Raw genomic sequence first — 21747 nt, forward strand, 5'->3', positions numbered from 1 at the left:
GTGATTTCCACACCCCTCCACCCCCCAAAAAAAATTTAAAAAATCCATGTACAGTGAGGAATGAAATTAAACTGCCTAAGTGATCAGCACACATGCATTCCATCTTTTTGCTTACATACAGTAGTTCTGAGTCAGGAATGCCCACTGCAACGCGCCTGCTCTGGGAAGCACTACCTCCTTTGCTCTGCTATTAATCACTCGTGATGCAAGCACTCCCACCCATTTCTGAGAATAGTGGAGGCAGTCTGATAACTTACAGGCTTCAAGCTGCCCTTATAAACTTGTTCCACTTTTGCATACTTCCTCATACTGCTAGCTTCTCTGTGAAGATGAAGCTGCTCATTTACTTAGTCCTGCTGAAGACAGCTCTCCTTGCTTTAACAAACGTCTTTGCAATTGCTTTAGAAGATGAAGAGGAAGCTAAAGAAAAAAAAGTTGCTGAGACTTGTCCTATAAAGCTCAAAACTAATCGGAAATGTGATGAAGGAGAGGATTGTCCCTATCAGATAAATCTGCCTTCAATGACCATCCAGTTACCTAAAGAATTCAGGCTGCTTGAGAAGACTCTCAAAGAAGTACAGACCCTTAAAGAAGCAGTAAACAAGCTGAAGAAATGCTGCCAAGACTGCAAACTGCAGGCAGATGACAACCAAGAAAGAGACGGTAGTAATGAATTCCTGCAACCCAGTGCAGAAACTCCCACAGAAAACAGCAAAATCCAAGATAACAGAGTAAAGGAGCTGCAAAGCAAAGTTAACAGAATGGCAACCAGCTTAAAAAATGCAAAGAGCCAGATCCAGACACTGCAGGGTCATGTAGAGAAGATGAACCTCATAAATATGAACAATGTTAAACATTACGTTGACAACCAAGTTGCTAATTTGACATTTGTTGTTAACAGCCTTGATAACAAATGTTCTTCTAAATGTCCAGCAATGCAGCCAAGACCTGGTACGTAGCCTGTTAATTCTTACTGCCTGTATAAGCTTTCTCTGCATTTCACAGATATTAGTTAAAAAAATTAAATCTATTTTAACCAAATTGCTGTGCTAATAACTTCAGAAGTTAAGTGCTTTCTCTTTTAATGTTTATTTGTACTGTTGTAAAACATTTCAGCTGCCACAAGAGGGTTACTGAGAGCTGCAGGTGTTCTGTTCCTCCTAGACCTGCACCTTGTTGAGTCATTTAAAACATGAATTTTCAAAGGACCTTTTTTTGCAATTCAGTTAATAAATATGAAAAAATGACTTTATTTTGCACACCATGCTATCCTTCATTAAGGATATTAAACATCAAAGGATGGCACATATTTTCTCCTTGCATGACAAAGGAGGAATTTTCTTTAGGTATGCCTTAGCAAACTCCATGGGGCTTTTTCAATGTGAAACTGAAAAAGTTTGTAAGATATTATTAAACATCAAGTCCATCTAGTAAGTGCTTAGTTTTTAACATATGGACAATAAAATATTGTTTCTATAATCACAACAAATATCTGAAAGGCTCAGCTAAAAAAAGCTTATTAACAGTATTTCTCAAGAGGGTAACATACATGCTATCATTTTCATACTAAATCCTTAGCATGAAGCTAATACATAGGCAATATGAAACAGAAATCAGGAGTTAGCACTGACAAATTGTCCTAATCAAAATCAAGAAATAGAACTAATAATTTCTTTCTAATATTGACTTACTAAGCGAAGATTGAAAGGGTTTTTCTTTAAGCCACAAAGTTTTTATACTACATAGAAGAATCTCTTAACAAACCCAAGCAATATTCACTACATTGTGTATCCTACCACTTGATATCATACACATGAGGATACGGCTCTCTAGAGACTTAAGCAGAGGAAGATTAGGCTGCATCATTACTTTTAAGTTGCTTAGCATTAAAGTTTAAAATCAAACTCTTCTTCTGCCTACCTATGTTGAAAATTGGAGAATCTGCAGATGGTACAGTGTCTGTACAGCTGAAATTCTTGAAAGTGTGACAAGAACAAACAAACAGAGGTAATGCCTTCATTATATCAACAATCATCTTAAATAATACATAAATCAGTATAAATCAAATAAATTAATTCAGATGTGAAACATCACAAAAAAAAAAGAGTGATATATTGATAATGGGCAACGAATCAAATTCAAGTACAGTGCTTCATAACAGGTTAGACTAATTTGAGATGTTTCTCACACTGAATTGTTGGACACTGTTTATGATCATGTAGATATTCCTCTATATTTCACAGTAACTGATGCCAAACATTTTGTAGCAGCAACATATACATTATGAAAACTAGCAAGGGTAGCAGCTACGACATTTTCCTACACAGAAACTATTCCTGCATCCACTGAAAGTAATAACAAAACTTCATTTAAATAAGAGTTGATGTGGCTTATAAAAGCATTTTATCTGAAATTAATATTCTCTGTCAATATCTGCCCTGAAACTTAGCCCACCAAAGATCTTACAAAAAGTTCAGTGAAATAAATTGTGGATTTAGATTTGGGCTTTGAGCCTCTTATTTCTCTACTCTGTGCTACCACAGATGCCCAGTTTTCTGTACTGGCAAATAAGGAGTCCTAAGACTTATTACCTGCTATAGACTGCAAGCAGTCATCCCTTTCAAGTGGTTTGTTTAAATTTCCTAGGAAAATAAAAGCAATTCAAGCCTGCAATCAACATGCCCATAAATTCAAATCTGCGCTACAAATTAACATTATGGTTTTGATTCTTCACTCAGAACCGCAGAGCTATCTGTATCACTCACTTAAGAACACAATTACGGGATGACATAAATGGATCATAAAGGGATTTTCACTCTGCCAAAAAACCCTGGGGTTACTTTTCTTTTGCATAAACTGCATCACCCATTGTTGAGCAAAATCTGTGATAATGGCAGATGCTATAAAGCCAGCAACATCACCTACACAGGACAGCACTGCTACTTTCCTAGCTTCACCTTTCTAGAAATCACAGTATTACTACAATGGATGAGACAATTTGATTACTTTTTGTCCTGCTTTCTGAATTACAATCAACATGACCACTGAACAACAGACAGATTCCCATATGGACAAAGCTTTTCTCTAACATACTGCTGAATAAAAATTTAAATGACAGGCAGGGGTTGATGGTACACTTTTAAATACAGAAAGATAATGAAAGGATAAACAAAAGAGTAGAGAAAAGGGAAAGCAGACAATCAAAATGCCCTCATATTAAGCAGCTTTTATTAACAAAAGTAATTTAAATGGGGAGTTTTGGACAGGTATCTAATGCAGTGTGGCTGTTTGAGCCGTGTGATCCTAGGTGGCATCTATTATAGAGTAAACCTGATGAAAAAAAACAGCTTTGGCCTAGAATTGAAATTGCTTCAGCACTATTTCCTATGTAGAAGTCTCCCTAGTTCAAGCTCTCTATGCCACATAGCACAATCTGGGTACAAAATTGTGTTTATTTTGAAATGGAAATGATGTGTCTCATAAGACTATCTGTTCTTCCACCAGTTATACAAATAATGCAGAGAGACTGTGCTGATCATTACATGGCAGGCAGAAGAAGTAATGGGCTCTACAGGATTAGCCCTGACCCCAGAAATGCTAGCTTTGAGGTTTACTGTGACATGCAAACACAAGGAGGCGGCTGGACAGTACTGCAGCGGCGTCAGGATGGTAGCACTAACTTCAACAGAACCTGGAATGACTACAAAAATGGCTTTGGAAACCTCAGCAGGGAGTTTTGGCTGGGGAATGACAAAATTCATCTCCTGACAAAGAGCCAGGAAATGCAACTGAGAATTGAACTCGAAGACTTTGATGGTATCAGGGAGTACGCAAGATATGAACACTTCTATGTGGCCAATGAATACCTGAAGTACCGGCTGAGTGTTAACGGCTACAGTGGCACAGCCGGGGATGCCCTGCACTACAGCAGGCATTACAACCACGACCAGAAGTTCTTCACAACTCCAGACAAGGACAACGACAGGTATCCTTCAGGAAACTGTGGAGCATACTACAGCTCTGGCTGGTGGTTTGATGCGTGCTTGTCTGCCAACCTCAATGGCAAGTACTACCACAAGAAATACAAAGGAGTTCGCAACGGCATTTTCTGGGGTACGTGGCATGGTATTTCCGATGGTATTCCCAGTGGATACAGGCAAGCCTTTAAATCAGCAAAAATCATGATCAGACCAAAAAGCTTTGTGCAGTAATTCTATACCTTTCTCTTAACTAGTTTGCATTAGGTTGCACTCAAAGTTATACTTACTCAGTATTAGAATTCAAGTATTCAGTTATGTTTGGAATAAAAGAGCTCTAGACTAAACAGCATGCTGCCACATACCCTTTTAGAGGTGGTCTGACCCATATCATGTATTAAAACCAGCATGAGTGTTTCTGAATAGTTTCTGCTAAAACTTTGCACAGGTTGAGTCTTAGTATCTTTATGTAAATATTCTAAACATGGCTTTTGGTGCTTTTACTGACTGTGACATACCAGTTTTTATGATTTGAAACTTGCAAATGGTCTTCCACAAATTGAATCTGAACAAACACCTACATTTTGACCTCAAAATAACTCAGATGGATAACTGATAACAGACATTTTCCAACACTTACAATGAAAATCAGTCTCTCTGAAACAGCCTCATTTTTTGTATCATTTATCCTTCACCATTTCAAAGGTATACCATGGCAACATCAATATCATTAAGTACGACAAATAATTATTTTTAAAAGACTAGGAAAGAAAGATTTGCCCAAAGTGATTTGCCCAATGACACACACACACACACAATAAAAACACCTTAAAGAAGACTTAGAAAATGAAGATGATTCCTCAAATATTATCCCCTTTATCAATGATTATTCAAAGAAGTTGGTGAAGGAATTGAAGAAATTCAAGTGGAAATATCGTAGAGAGTATGTAATGAAAGACAACAGTTCTTGCTCATGTTGTTTCCTCCACTCAGGCTCAAAGTTGTAATGTCATTTGTGGGAGAAAGAAGCTGTTACGTAGCTTATTGCACAATTCTGTAGGCAGGTAGACAGGTAGGAAGAAGACACATCAAGAAGAATCCATGTCTCTAAACACGTACAAAAAGAGTTTCCAGGCCACTTTGCTTTCTCCTGGAGTTTCAGGCAAGCCAAATGCTACAAGATGACTCTTGTGGACACTCCAGCTCATTTAAGTACTTCTCACTCTAGGTACCATTAGTACTTAAAATTCTAAGAAAGATGATAAATTTCTGTAACATACAAGAAGATTGTGTTCTCCCCACTTTCTGAGCCACAGAAACGTGAACAACCCACCAGCAAAAACAAACAGAGAATACATGAAAGACTTCTTTCTTCTAAAAAGTAACAAATGAAACAACCAAACTTTCAAATACATCAGGAAGTGCAAATTAGCTCTTGCTGTACACAGCTGGCTCAAATGTAGGTGCATGTAGCTATTGCTTATCCTAGGAAGGACAAGGTTCTGTAACTCCAGTGACTAATACTGAGTGGAAATGCAGTTAAGCTTAGCAAGAGGCTATTTTGCTTGCACCAATCTTGAGATGTAGCTCAACTACACTAAAACAATAATTCTTTACCAGTTCAAGTGTGGTCTTTGTTGGCACTGCCTTTTTGACTAGAAGAGACATACCAGAAAAAAGAGAAGTGTTCACCTCACCTAATGCTTTACAAAGATGACCTTTACTGTTTTGTAAGATTATGACAGGAACTCTTGTGGTTACAAGTTATGCAATGTGCGACAGTGGCAACTGCTAAATTGTAAAATATTAATATATATTTTAAGGAAGTAAATACTTTGAATGATATTTCAGTGTAAAGTGTCATTTGGTTTAGTTTATTTCCATTTTAAGGCAATGGAAAATTTTAATTCTAAGATGTATAATCTTTGCTTGAGAACTTGTTTTGAAGTTATAGAATATTTATTTTGGAATAAAAAAAGGTATTGTCTAAGTAATTAAAAAAAGAGGCAATTCATGAAGTATTGGTTAGAAGAGCAAATATCTGTTTGCATATGGTTATTTTAATCATTTTACATTAAATGCACAATGTACTCCTATTCCTTATGTGGTAAATAGCTAAGTATCTACAGCTTCTACTTGAAAATGTCTTTTTCCTGCTAAGTTGTTAGAAAAGAAAACATTCCTTTTTTAATCTTATTTAAAGGAAACTTTGTAAAGCACAGATATTTTAACAGACTAAGCAAATGTGACTAACATAAGCTACAAAACCCTGTATGTGGTTTTGTCACATACATCTGAATGTTACCTGCCTGGAACTGTTGTAGATGAATCTCTAGCAATGTGTACTAGCCTTACAAAGTGTAACTCCAGCTACTTGTTGCAAGCATTATTTTGGTTTACTTTGGTGTAATAAAGTTAAGTCACACTGTTAAAGCTGGACTACTGTCATAGATGTTTACAGGATCTAGCCAGACAGTTCTCATAAATTGTTTTATTGATTTTCTGTAAAACTCAAAGCAAAAAGAAAACTTCAGATGTCCAACAAAGACAACTCTGTGACATGACAGGAGAGTAATTGCTAGTAATGACTGCTCTGTTTTATATGACACTGCAGCTGCCAGACAGGATCAAAGACTGAAATCTCAGACATCTTTTTGAAACCATTCATATTTTGGAAGAGAACAAAGTAATTGACCAATCAAGAGTTTACACAAACCTGTATCTTCAGTATGAAAGAGAAGACACAAACTCATCTAGTTTTTTGTATTACACACAACCTGTCAGATCACTGCAATTTTCATCAAAGCATGTGCATAGAGACCATGACCCAAATTAAAGCATGCCATTTTTTATCCAAACAAAAGCATTTGGTCTCTGCTTAAGGCTTAATAGTTCAAAACACGTATTTCAATTTACAGAAAAGCACTGATTAGCATATGAAAACATTTGTGGATTTGTTCTGGCTAATACTTGCATTGTGAATTTTAGTGAAGAATACTAAAAGCAGGCTTCCTAGCAAAATTCCTATGACTCATTTCCAAAAATAAGGGCACTCATCTTTCAATGTGATCAGACAGACTGAGAAGAAATTAAAATAAAGTCTGAAAGCAGTGATTGACAACTTATTCCTTTTCTTTTTAATGCAAGTATCTGTTTTCTCAATGGTGTTTTTTGGAAAATACTGTAGTGAAACTCAGAGAGTGAGCAGCAACCAACACAGTTTGACAATTTTTTTTTTGGAAAATAAACTGAAATTTAGGTGATTATTTTCAGAAGGAAATTAAGATGGTTCTCAACTCATACCTAGAACACCGTGTTTATACCAAAATAGAAAAGTGCCAACTTTACTCCAGCTTCTCTGATTTTTATGTCATAGAAAAATCAAAACAGGAAATATGTGACTTATAAGTTTTCACAGAGAAAAAGATAAGAAATAAATACTGGAAGGACAAGAAAGAGATTTGAAATAGATTTTTATAAGTCAACAGACTTCTGTTCTTCTTTGTAAGAGATAGGTGAAAAATAATAATTAAGATATTTACTTACGTTTCAAAGAAAAATGGCTGAGTAATACCATCCACAGGCCCTGCTCAGTGCTAACATTACACCCACTAAACTGATCTCTTTCATTCACAGCTTTAATTAAACTTCTATGGAGCTATAATACTTCTGCCAGAAGTAAATTTTGCTATTGCTCTAAATGGTAACCAGAAAACAACGGTTTAATGATGTGTCACAGCCAACCCTCACACAAGTTGTAAGAACAAGATATGAACCAATATCCTAAGTCTTTATACATATTTTTTTTCTGATTTCAGTAGAAGAATCTGTTTGGAAAATAATCAATAACTGGTAGAAATATCCCACATTACCTAATTATGTGCATATAATCAAGACGAATTGTAAGTCTAATTAATATTATACTTGTACAAAATGGTACACCAGCATTTAGCATCAGACAGGAGACAGTAAGTATGTTTTACACACTTATTTTTAAGCAATTACATAGAGTCAATGAGTTTTATGAAGAAGTAGAGCCCACTTTGAGAAGCAGACGTTCTCGTTCTTTATTTCTTTCTTTGGGTACTACAAAGGCAGCTCAACTCCTGTATGCTAAACACAAAGATAAGGAGTCTTCCTTGTGCAAATCTTTAAGGTTGTTTCCATAAGGAGTATTTGGCTTTAGGTTTTTGAATAAGTAAAGCAGAAACTACCTTTTTAACATTTAGAGTAACCTAATCTATATAAATTGATTCTCCAGCACCAGGCATTTTTCTGAATATATGTTTGATTAACATAGCTCTGCCTTCCTTATCCCACAGTTGTGTCAAACATCATAAGCCAAGGTCTGGTAGACTCATGATTTTAGTACATCACCACCCTTGCTTGGAGTATCAGATCTCAAATACATATTTGGGGTGAGGAAAGGGGATGACAGAGCTAGCTTCGGAACATAAGACAGCAAAATGCTTATCTTGCTGAGTCTCACAAGCCTCAGAAATTGTTGAGAAAAGGCCAAAAGACAAGAAGATGCTGCAGTTAAAGACTACTTTTCTGTTAGTCTTGCAGATTCCGGGAGATGTGTTAAAAGATCCACCTTTGACTTTAGAACAGCTTAGAAGAAACACAGTTTGAGAAACGAACAGAAATATCACCTGCTTTTTGATAATCTGAACTCATCCAACACACTCCTGGCTTTGTGTTTACTCAAAATGTCACCTGCAAGTGGTAAAAAGAACCTCTCAATACAAAATGCACATTATGCTGTCTCTGTTCCCATTCCTGCTGTCTAAAGGCATCTGTAAATTCACCCCACTCCTCCACAGCTTCTTATAGGAGTTACCACAAACTGGAACAATCCACTCACCTATCACAATGATCAGTCTGTTTAATATTCACCATGGAAACTACAGCGTGCTTGCTGAGAGCTGCTGCAAAAACCCCAGAGATGCCAGCTTTTATCAGGTCTATAATCCCACATTATCATCCCTGACTCTCCAAGAGACCATACCAATACAGCTAAAAATAGGTTTATTTAATTATCAGTCAGATTCCTATCGATGGAGGTGGGAACAACATCTGTCTTTGCTCTCTGTGTCAACACACTTACATAGCTTTTATATTGTGCCAGGAGCCTTTGAAGTGTGAAATGTGGAGTGTGCCAGGGTCAGTTTAAGGCAAAAATGTTGTTTATGTTCAACAGCTGTGTTATGATTTTTACATTAATTGAACACATACATGTTTGGAGAGTACTGAAACAAATTATTCACTGCCATGGTTACCATGCAAAAATATACTGATGATCATGCTGTGTAAGGGTAGAAATAGAAAGCACACAGAATCACAGAATCTTACAGGGATCTCGGAAGGGACCTCAAAAGATCATGCAGTCCAATGTCCTGTCAGACCAGGACCACCTAGAGCAGGTCCACACAGCACACTACAGTATGCTTAGGTGAACAGAAACCAAATCGGCGGTCATATTAAAAAAAACAAAATTTCTTTCTTAGTCTCCCAAACTAACTTTTCTAGGAAGATTTTCATTTAAAGCAGTATTGACTTTACCTTTTTAGAAAGGAAAGTAGCCTATACCTACCATTTAACCTAAGTTAGGAGAGAATCAAAACCAGTTTGTTAGCAAAAGAAATTGGAAAAGTCTGTCTAGAGTGACAATGTTAGGTAGCTGGAATGCTATTGAAGAAATGTATGGAATACAAATACTTAGTATTTCTATTTGAAAGATGTAGCCAACCTTTATATAGTTTTCTCCTCTTTCCTGCACCTCAGATGACTAAATGTTATCCCATTTAGTTTTATCTTATTTGGAGAAGGGAGAGATCTTTTACTAGGCATATGCTTCCTGTTGACATACCAAAAATTCTACCACAACTGAAAATGCAAAGAGAAAGTATGGCAGTAGCTGGAAAATAAAGTACTCTCCGTGGTGCAGTTTCCATACTTTCAGTAGACAGGACGATTTCTGCAAATTGGGACATCAACCTCTTTTAAGAGTTTTGAGGGGTTTTGTGCTACAGCAACACTGGAAGCTGTGGGCTCCGCATATACTGGCACTGGACTGCAAGTGAAAATCTTTTTCCCTCCCATATGCTTCACTTGAATTCACATGAGACTATAGAGAAAGACTGTGCAGCTTCATGCTATTTTCAGTATGACCTAGTAGCAGGACAGGAAAGAGACAGTCCTATTTTCCTCTTCTCTACAAATTCTCAGCCCTTCCTTTCTACTGACCTAACGTCTAAGGCAGAGAGTTTGCTGGGCTAGCAAACCAATCTGACAGATCCAAACTGGAAAGAGCCCAAAACACAGAAATTTAACGTAAGAACTTTGAGAGAAATGTGAAGGATATAAAAGAGATGCACATTTTTATTATAAAGAGGGTAAAAATGGACTGCTCTCCAATGTCACTGTGGGAAAGGCAAGAAGAAAGTTGCATTCACTCCAAAGGAAAATTTACAGTTGTATTTAGGAAAAACTTCTTTTTAAAAAACTCTAGCAATGCTGGATGAAGTGCTGGAAAAGGATACCCAAAGAGCTATCTCCATAAATTAAAACTTTAAAGAATAATTTAGACAAATATCTTCAGAGAATCTACTTCAGTGCAAATTGTGGATTAGATGATCTCTTCATGTCTTTCCTGGCATTACATTTTTAAGGATTCCATCTTACTTCTAGAATACCAGAAATATTTTAGAACGTATGCTTAACAGAAAATCTGCAAAAGAAACCAAGTTCCAAAAAGTTTCTTCTATCAGCATCAGCTGTCAGTGAGCCACTTACCTTGGATTTTTCCTGCAGTTGTCAAGTCATTAAAAACATGATGCAATTACCTCTATAGCTAGAATACTACAAAACCAAGACCTTTCTATTCCGATTCCTCGTAGACCATGATCACTGAAAAAAATATCATGTTTATAAAACACACCATCCCACCAAGAGCATGCCCCATGCATGTTTCTGTTTCACAAATGTTCTTTCGAATCAAAAAATCATCAGAGAAGAAATAGGGATGCTACAGATAGAAACTGAAGGTTGTAACCATAGGCTAAGAACAAAAGAGACATTTCAGATTAATTGATTTGGACAAAACATGCATTGCTGTGGGCAGGAAAGGCTGGGTTATGTCGTACCTCATCTAAATACTGGAACGCAGGACTTGCTGTTACATCGGTGGATGCCTCATCTTGGCTATAAACTGTTGGAGCTAGAGCACAGACAGGTTGCTCCTCAATTTCCAATTCTGTGTCACTGGAACTGGAACTTTCTCCACTTGCCTGACTCATTGTTTGAAGTTCTAGGAAGTAATAAAAATACCAAAATACGGTTAATTAGATCCAGGGATATATATGACTCTGCAAGACAAATGTGCAGTGTAAAGAATACAACATGGACACGTGAGACCTATGTGCCAACAACAAAAGTCACAACATGAGCAAACTAGGCATGTCTGCAGTTCCAACCCTGTCAGAGACTTGTAAGAGGCTTCCTATCACTCCATTAGAAAGTAGTTTTTAATTCCTCTAATAGTTGGAGTTGCTATCACATAAACATCAGACAACACACAAACAGTACATCTTAAACAAGAGACAATAAATAACAGGTTTAAACTACAAAAGGCCTCTGGGGCCATCTAGTTTAATCTTCTGCTCAAAGCAGGGCTAATTTCCAAACTAAATTGTGTTGTTAAAAGCTTTCAACAAATTTTGACAACCTGATAAACTGAGGAGTCCAGCCATTGTCTTCAGGCAGATCCTTATAAAGCAAATGCCCAAGTGGATGGGACTCCCATAGATGTAACTGATAAAATTTACATAAAACCTTATCCAAGAATGTGTTTCCCCTCTCTCCATCCAACTTAAGCTTAATCTTCATGGTGTCCCTTGACCTTGCAGAAGGTGATTACATATAAAAGGAACATAGATCTTGAAGAGAAAGAACTGATCTAACTTGTGTGAGTAGTATCACTGAAGTTATTCACGGCTCTAAGTCATTGCATGGCCATGATTAAAAAAAAAAAAAAAAAAAAGAAAAACAAACAAAAACAAACAAAGCAAATAAACCCTGAAACAATACAAAGGAGAAAAAATTATATAAAATCTGAGGAGGCAGAAAAACACTGGAAAAAAATTATTCTGAGATCTTCCCATGTCAGAGCTCGTATGCAGCACTAATATTTCAGTTATGTATCAGGTTACATTTTTAGTAGGTGTGACCTCTGCTAAAACAGAGTCATAGAATCATAGAATAGCTTGGGTTGAAAAAGCTCTCTAAGATAAAGTCCAACCACCAAACCAACACCACCATGCCCATTAAACCATGTACCTAAGTGCCATGCCCATGCATATTTTTTAACACCTCCAGGGATGGTGACTCCACCACCTCCTTGGGCAGGCTGTTCCAGTGCCTGACCACTCCTGCAGCAAAGAAATTTTTCCTAATATCCAACCTAAACCTCCCCTGGTGCAACTTGAGGTCATTTCCTCTCATTATATTGATACCAGGTAGAAGAGACCAAAATGGGTAAAAATTCAGTCATTCTCAACATATGGAAGACCCTTCCTTTTAAAAGGGAGCTTTTTAGAAATCAAGGGCAGTCAAAATTAAAACTGCAATAAAATCGAGAAACAATTTTGAGAATATTTCAATAGTACATACAAGATTTCTCCAATGGAACAACCACAAAAGATTTGCATTTGACAGTCAGAAAGCTGCAAGTTAATAAAAACATAATTCTTCTTTTTCTAATTGTGAAGTGAAAACAGATATAAAAATGTTGTGTTATGTGTATCCGTCTTTGGAAAAGCCACTTGTCCATAAAGGCAGGGAAATTTAAGTTGGCAAGTTTATGACCTTCTTTAGTCCTGTTTGGAATTAGTTCTGGAACATTTTGACTTTTACAGAGATTTTAGCAGCTGTATTTGTTTATTAAAGAAAAAAACAATGTCATGATCCCTCCTGGAGAAGTCAACACATTGTGAAACAACCATAAACATCCTGGAAGCCAAGAAATATGCTGAAACACTGTACACAAACATATACACACATTTAGAAACAGAGCAATTTTTCATCTATAAAGAACTACTGAATATTTCAGAATATGCATGTTGTGGGCTGCTGCTTTGTTTGTTCCACTAAACCTACTTGAGGAATCCATACAAAGGAAAAAGCACAGTGGCAGAAACTCCAAGCAGAGCAAGGCCAAACCCTAAGTGCCTCATGGGTGTAAGCATTTTTGTTCATACTTGTATGTGAAATGTACAGTTGATGCCAGTCAAAAAATACACTTCCTTGCACTACAAGTCACCAAGATTCCAACTTGCTAGGCAGGGAGAGAATAAAAATGATCTTCTGAATCTGAAAAGTTTCGAATACTATGTTAAGGCACAACTAGATACAGCTGAGACAGGAAAACAATGAGGCAGCCTTAGCTAGTGTGATAAATATTGAAAGAGGGAAGGGGAGACTGTAACAAAAGATACATAAGATTATGGGACGTTAGAATAATTTCAACATTTTTCAATTACCTACTACGTGATTAAATTTAAAACTCAGCTCGTACCAAATAAAGTTCAAAAGCAAAATTGAAATTTTTTATTTTTTGCAGTATCTGGGAAATAAACAATCTAATTCAAATAGAAATCAAGGTTGGCATGATTTCTAAATTTACAGAATAGTTCAACAAACATGGATGATTTCAAACTGTAGAACTGCAAATGATCTGTGATGGTTTGAAACTGTCTTTTTAATTTTTCTTCTCAAAGTTCAAGCAGAGAAAGCAAAAGAGTGTAAATAAGTCACTATTGGGTGTAAGAAAGCAAAATAATGACCGTTCTAAACACTTCCATTGGAGAGATAGAAATGTTTTAGAACCACTACTCAAAACAAAGCCAGGGCAGTCGGAGTGGGGAATTCGCTTCCTTGCTGGGCTGTCTGGCTGCTGCTGCTTCTTCTCTTCTGGCTGAAGCTAACACACTGACTTTGGCGAGCTGAGTTAACAGCCTCGCTGCTTTTAACTAACTCTGCTGTCTGCCAAGGGGGCCTGCGGGGAGGAGGCCCCTGGGAGAGAGGCCCCTTGGGAAAGGTCGCCTTTGGGGGGAAGCAAAGGGAGCTTGGTTGTGCTTTTCTGTTGATTGTATATATGTGTAACTCTTGTGAATTGTGTATATTTGTACATATTCATTGCATTTCATCATAGATTGTAGATTTGCTTGTAAATACAGCTCTCATTTGCTTTCCAGACCGAGCTAGCCTGGTTATTGTCGGTGTGGGGGGATTTCAGCTCACACTGATACATGATCTCACTGCCTTGATCCAACACACAAAACCACAGAGAAACAGAACTGTAAGTCTGTTTTGGAACCCAGGTCAAATCAAGCTGACAACCATAGAATGTTAGGGTTGCAAGGGACCTCAAGGATTATCTAGTTCCAACCCCCCTGCCATGGGCAGGAACACTTCACACTGTATCACGTTGCTCAGAGCCACATCCAGTCTAGCCTTAAAAACCTTCAGGGATGGAGCTTCTATCACCTCCCGGGGCAGCCTGTTCCAGTGTCTCACCACCCTCATGGGGAAGAATTTCTTCCTAACATCCAATCTGAATCTACCCATTTCTATTTTTGTTCCATTCCCCCTACTCCTATCATTACCTGACACCCTAAAAGGTCCCTCACCAGCTTTCTTGTAGGCCCCCTTCAGATACTGGAAGGCCACCATATGGCTTCCTTGGAGCCTTCTCTTCTCCAGACTTGTGCATCAGGACAGCAATAAGAATAAAAGTCTGAACTGGGATTGCCAAGATGAATGCCAGGTCTGTACTTCAGAACCTCTCTGGCAAACCGCACTGTTGATAGCCAAGACAGTGCAGAATTCAGGTAGGTGACACTTAGCTGCACTGACTCTATGCAGAATGATAGTTACAAAAAGTAGTGAATTCTCATTCTGAATATGAAGAGATGCAGCTCCATGCATGAAGATGCACCAACGGACTGATTAAGAAGACACCAAATGTATAAAAGACTCTATTGAGGGAACTACACTTCAGGTGATCTATTCATTCACATATACTAATTAAACCCTTTGAACTTTATCCCTTGAATTTAAAGTAAAATTAAAACCAGATTTATGTTCAGAAGCATCAGGAAGATTTTGATAAAAATTACCCAGTCTTATGCTTCAAACCCAGCCTGAATGTGCTTAAATTTTAAAAAGCACAACAGGGGAAAAAAGCAATCATAAAGCAGGCTATTTTTCTTTGCCTTATCACAGAATTAAACATATGAATTTATCATGAGAATAACACTATTTACAGTGCTAATGCTGGAGGCAAACCTGTTGCATCTTGAAAAGCACATGTTAAAATAATGTTTTAAAAATTATTTTAGTAAAACATTTTTATGAATGCACATTCAAGGAAATTTATAATATCAATCTACTAACATCAGGCCAGTCTGCGAAGTCAATCAAAACAGTGAGCCGTTATTTGTGTACACAGCCTGACTTAACTGCAGAGGAAGTCCTCATGAAGTAGCTGATTACCGGTGTCCCATGAGGGTTCATAACTGGATTTATAGATGGCACAGTAAACATTGACATATGTGCCACTTTCCTTCCTGATGGAAATTATTAATTTCTTAATATATTCCCTTATTCCTTCTTTCTTGGTACACAAATCTGACCTGTGTCATTTAAGATGGATTAGTTAAGCTGGTGTAGACATAAATGCTCCAGCTCACACAGAATCATTTTAACAGAACACAAGTCTAAGGTTTAGCCAAGTTTAAACAAACAGGTGTAAAAATATGCATTAAGATGAGCTCAGGGCAGAAACACAGATCTCCTTCCACAACCAGCTGCATCTGTGCATGTTATGTATTACTTCCACCTCTTGCAGGAATAGACACCTTCCTCCTTCCTCTACGCTTATTTGCAAGAGGACCAGCTTTATAACTCTCAGGCAAAAATCAGCTAAGGAAGCCCAAGTAATTTTAATCAATGTTATGAGCATCCCCTAAAATTTCTTTCCCAGTATTTCTTCCCTAAAGTTAAAGCTCACAGTGTATAACTGGCCAGAACCTGGGCTTCAGTATGAAGGGGTTTGTCTTTAAACAACGAAGCTATGCGAACATTAAATCATCATTAGTATTACATCATGTAAAACAGGGCACGATAGTATGCATGTCATTCAGAATTTGCTTAGACTCTACAACCTCATAGGCAGGTACTTTGAGGAAATGAGAGTACACCATATACCCAAACTGCTAAACAATTTCTCGTTAAGTTCCACTGTTTCTCCTTGTTTTCAAGTCTCTGCTATTTGGGATGGAATCACCCTGAGCCAGACACAGAGTAGCTGCTGGAGATCTAATTAGATATGGCTAAGATAGGGGGAATTGGAATGGTAAGACTTGCCACCTCTCTTTTCATGTGGTTTCCATGAGCAACTTAATTTCCTCAGAAAATTTTTGGCAGCGTGACAAACCAAAAATCCCTGCAATCCAAACCATTGTATGCTTTGGAGACTGTCTCCCTCTGCCACCCCTGAGAAGAAATGGTTACCATCACTACACACACACTAAAATACTGAAGGGAAAACAAACAAAACATGCTTTGCCTACTCACTGAAACATAAACATGCCTTGAGAACTAAAGTGGCAGTTCAGCAACACATCACTGAAAAAATACAAATTACAAAATACAAAGAAAGGAGCTAATATAATGCAATACAAATATTTCATCATAGAAAAACATCAACATTTTAAATAAACTTGGAAAAACTATCCTAACTACAAAATTCTTAAGCCTTGTGATATGGAGGAATGTTGATAAGCAGTTAACCATGTGATGTTAATTTACACCTGCAGGTGTAGGACCCTCAGTATGAGCCTAACACCAGCAAGAAGACTCCTGCAGGGCATGCCTATTTTCCTGAACAGAGAAGTGACAATATTTCTCCATTACAATTATAGAAAATGGGTGAACTTAATCCTGACCAGGCAGACTAGGTTTATAGCCCACAGGTACCTGAAGCTGCCTGATCTTATTCTGTGATTAATTCCAATTAGAAAAGTTAGGAAAACCTATTCCTTCTACAGCCTTTCCTTTATGTTCTCTTTATTCAATTCCTCTTTCCTTAAAACTTCTCTCTCACTTACCTTAGCATAAAAGCACCTCTATTAATATTTGTTTTATAACACTTTATAATATAATTTTACTGTTGAACTCTACCACGTGCCATACCAGCTGATATGGGATCAGCTAGAATTCAGTCAAGCATGAAAATAAAATTAAATCAATATTATAGCCAAAATACAGATAACATAAGTATGTTGCAAATGTGAGGATGGATAAAGAAGAACTTATTAGCAATTACTTTTTACCTTTTTTCTTCAATATTTTTAAACATGTAAGTATGCTCAGATTGTATCTAATGAAAAAACAAAACCAAACCAAAAAGACAGAACAACCAAAGAACACAAAACAAACTAAGACAAATCGGCAAAATATATACATGTCTTATGCATCTTTGTATGGATTCTTCAACAAAGTTCTCAATTATGAAGAACTTGACAATACTGAAGATGATGCGTAGCATAACACAGAGCTCAACATGATACACCTCTGCCTACACAAGCAGCAAAGGAACACCAAGATACTGGAGGAAAATGGGGCAGTGGGAAACCAGCACTAACGTTTAAGAAGAGGTAGGAGATGATGATGGGGAACAGCAGCACTGACTTCAGGCAGCAGCAGTAAACCCTACCTAACCACAGCCTGAGGATTCATTTCAGTCAGTTAACAGTTACTTGCTGAATTGGCCATCATCTAGCGGAACTGCAGCACACTGCACTATATTTCTTACATGTTGGAAACTTTCTCCTGACAAATTATCTGACTCGTAAATTCGGCATTTGGTTTCAAGAGTGAGAATTTTGTAATATTTTTTCCCAAATCAACTATTTCTGAGGACTTAAAAAAGGTAACTTCTATCCCGTCATCTCCCAATATATTTATTTTTGTCTTTTTGCCCTTCTATAGTAAACTATCATATGGCATGCTAGTCCCTTTGGTGTTTTATCTAACGACTTTTGAGACTGAAAAATGTAAGCCAATGAAATAATTTAACTTGAAGGGTTTTACTGATGAATATTAATCTTTATTAAACTTTCTGCAATGAAAATTGTGGATGAACCAAAAAGCTAGGGCCATCATCTTTCCTCTTGGACACTCAGCCCGCATTTCAGATTCATAATCAATCCCACTGATAGTAACAGAAATTAAGCTAATAAAATTATAAGAAATCAATTGATTGTGTGGCTTCCACAATTGTTTCTTGAAAAGCAAAAAATAACGCACGAACAACAAAAACCAGTAAATCAATAAAGTACTACCCCTGGATGCTATTATTTCTTCTGTTGCAACGTAGCTGAGACAATTCACCTTTCTATGCATGTTTCACTCTCGTTGTCAGTAAACTACATCTATGGCAAAAATGCGTCCCCTGATTTTGTGTCATTTTTGTGTCATTTATAATTTTAAAAAATTATTATACACTGATAATGTGGGCTATTAAGTCCATGAAAGTCCTTTAAACTCAATTAAGTAGTTCCCTCTTGCTTGTAAACCCTGTAAGTACAAGCGTCTCATGACATATTTGTACAGAACTTGAGAAAATATTTATTTGGCTGGCTTTAGAACTGCTAAGCTGTATTCTAACTACTTAAAAAGTGATAATAAATAACACGTTAATCAAGTTGTCTTGGCAGAAAGCAATTTTGAAGCTCTGCAATACAACTTTAGGGGGAAAAAAAAAAGAAACGTTTTTTCTAGCCCATCTGCCAAACTGCTTCTTTATCTCCTGATCGAGGACATTTCAACACGAGCGCAGGCTTATGCATAACAGAGCCCAGACTGCCACACAAAGCCCTGCTGCTGACCCCATCCTATTCCTCTCCTTTTCTTTCCCTCTTCCTTGCAGGTGTTAAACCCTGTGGCCGCCGAGGGTGCTGCAGAAGGGAGGCTGAGCAGGCTGAAATTCAGCCAGCGCGGCTCTTTCATTAGAAAGTAGTGTTTGGCCCTCACACCCTGAGGCACACCGTTTTCTCACGCACGAGATGGCACTACCCTGGGCTACCGGGAGGGTAGGCCAGCTGAGCCTGAGGGAGCCTAGGGCTTGCTTCCCACTTCTGGATTGGAGCTGCGGCTTCGGCTCGCCCACTCTCCGCTGCCGTCCCCCCAAGACGCGCAAACCCCGGCACCCGGCCCGCCGCAGGGGCCTACCTGTGAGGCTGCAACCGACCCCATCTTGCCGAACGGCGTCCTGCGTTCCTATGGCGACGCGATCGACTCTTTTGTCCCACCTGCGCCTTATCTCTTGCTTCTGATTGGCTTCAGCTTCCAGCCCTGCTGCCCAATAGAAGCAGGCTACGGAGATGCTCTCCCTTCCTCCTTCACTGATAAGCCCGGGTCGTCCGTTTCTGGCGGTTGTAGTGCCTGCCGCCTAACTACAACTCCCGGAAGCCTTTTCGGTGAAGGGTGCGGATGGCGCCCGTCGTTGCCGGGGCGCGGGCCAGCGGCTGCCGCCTCTTTACCGCCGCCCCCGTGTCTCTGCCCTCGCGCAAACGCGCCGCGTGACCTGGCGGGGCGGGGCTAACGGCTGTTCGTCGCGCGTAGGAGCGGCTCCCTGCCCCGTTCCGCCTCTCTTTGGGGGCTTTCTGCCAGCCGGCCGCCCCGTCGGGTGACATGAGGGCGCTGCCCCTTTGCTGGGGGCCTCTGGCTGTGAGGGCGGCGGGTGGGTGGTGGGGGCCGCCCGTTCTCCGCCGCGCCTGCGGCGGCTCCGCTGAGGCCGGTGAACGTAAACCTCTTCAGGAGTGGGCGTTTACGGTCAGCCCGCGGGGGCGGCTGCAGGTACGGCTGCCGTGCCAAGTGAGCATCCGCCCGCTGGACCCGCAGCGCTACACGGGCGCAGACCGCGTGCTGGTAGCCGTCACTGGCGCCGGCGGCAGTCCCCCGCCCCGCGGCCGGCAGCTGGACCGCGTCCGGGTGGAGTACGACGAGGCACTGGAGCAGGTAGCGATCGTTGCGGACGGCGTGGACAGCAAGACTGCCGTGGACGTCAGGACGCCTGTGAAGTTCGGTGGGTGAAACAGGGGCGGGTGTTCTCCTGTGCCTTCGTCGGTGGAGCGGGCGGCACGCCCAGCTGACAGTCTGCCCGGCTGCTCGACCTCTACTTCGGAGCGCTGGCACGTGAAGCCCGGGGAGAGACGGGATCGCAGGCGCAGGTGGGGCTCACCGGGGACTGCGGCACTGCTGCTGCTTCGGCTGGAGCCGCTGGTGCCAACAGATATTCGGAAGCGGCATCGTGCGCCCTCTTAATTCAGGAGTTGCAAAACGGCTCGTTTTTTCTTAAGTGTACGCAATTTGTTGACCGTTTTGTCAGCAGTAGTTGTGTGGACTTGAGCTCTGAAGTTGAAGTTGCAATGCACACTTTTATCTTTGCTCTGACAGCAGATATTCCAGAGAAGACGTAACTGCAGCTCAGGTGGGAGACAACAGTTCACAGCATGTATTGTGTGCGACTGCAGTTCAAGGGTTGTTCCCAGTAGGGTTGTTGGACCTACCATCTCCGTTCATAATCGTAGTGGCCATCTACTGAGATCATAGGATTGTTTTGGTTGGTAAAAAACTTCTGGAAGGTAAAAATACAGATTACGTACTTGTCTTGTACAAGTCTTGCATTATGCGTTTGGGCAGAAGGCAAAAAAATCTGTGCAAGGTTACCGGTATGGAACCTACAAAGAACTTCGGAGAGTGGCTGTAGTGACTGAAACCAATAAACGTCTGTATTGAACTGAAGTGCCATCAGTAGCTCTAATTTTGAGGAAGTGAAAGGGCAAACTTGCTAGGATAATTCCCTTCATTGACCTGAGGTTTAGAGATTACTTGACCTGGAGAAATTTGTGTCTAGTCATTGTTGGGTTTTTTTGTGGATTTGTGCCATTACCTATACAGTGCAGAATAACTTTCACCATGACTGGAAAACCTTTTTGGTTTAGAAAAAGCCCAGCCCTTTACTTCAGGTGGTTCTTGAATGTTCCTGCCTTGTTTGATTTGATGCTCTACTGTAGCTGTATGTGGGAAACAGTGAATAATTTCATTCTACTTCAGCTTCATGCATCTCATCTATGACTTTTATAGAGCATGCAGTTATGTTCTCTTCGTTATATCTTCTCCAAACCCTTAAGCAAACATACTCTGCACCTTTTATCTTTTACATTCCCCCCTACATCTTGAATCCTGCTGTGTTTATTACTCTTTGCTGTAGTTTACTTTTTTGGAATGCTGTTGTAATTGAAGGGGTGTTTAAGTGTGTTTGCCAAAAGTTACTGTCTCTTGTTTCCTGACAACTCATGTAGAGACAAACATTCTCTAAATAAAATTGGAGTCTTCCCCCTGCTTTTCTGCCCTCAGCATACTTTATGTTAGAATGGCTGTGCTGATTTGTCCTGTAAGTCCAGCTAACCCACTGTGCTGTCTCTAGCAGTAATCATAAACAGATGCTCAGGGAAGAGTAAGAACAGGGTGATCATAAAGAATATTTCTTCTGAGTGTTCTCTTAGCCATAAACTGTTTTCACTTGAGATTGATTTCCCCAGCCCTTCAGTGTGTCTTTCTTCTGAGTGTCCACTTAAACACGTGGATTGTTTCAGGGTGAGAGCTTCCTAGCAAGCTCCATGCCTCTTGGCAGAGAGTA

General features: G+C 39.3%; 2 protein-coding genes across 2 annotated transcripts in view; both read left to right on the plus strand.

The window, feature by feature from the left end:
* The first annotated feature begins 203 nt into the window (after window positions 1-203).
* FGL2 (fibrinogen like 2) lies at window positions 204-4211 on the plus strand. The gene is made up of 2 exons (XM_054399649.1): window positions 204-951; window positions 3505-4211. The coding sequence occupies exons 1-2, from the start codon at window positions 204-206 to the stop codon at window positions 4209-4211; spliced, it is 1455 nt and encodes a 484-aa protein (XP_054255624.1).
* A 15525-nt stretch (window positions 4212-19736) lies between these two features.
* The window catches only part of FAM185A (family with sequence similarity 185 member A), a 28809-nt gene continuing 26798 nt past the window's right edge, over window positions 19737-21747 (plus strand). The window contains exon 1 of the mRNA XM_054399793.1: window positions 19737-20130. Coding sequence (XP_054255768.1) covers window positions 19737-20130 — 394 coding nt within the window. The remainder of the gene's footprint in view (window positions 20131-21747) is intronic.

This window comes from Indicator indicator, chromosome 3 (assembly GCF_027791375.1).
Source record: "Indicator indicator isolate 239-I01 chromosome 3, UM_Iind_1.1, whole genome shotgun sequence".
Classification (NCBI taxonomy): domain Eukaryota; kingdom Metazoa; phylum Chordata; class Aves; order Piciformes; family Indicatoridae; genus Indicator; species Indicator indicator.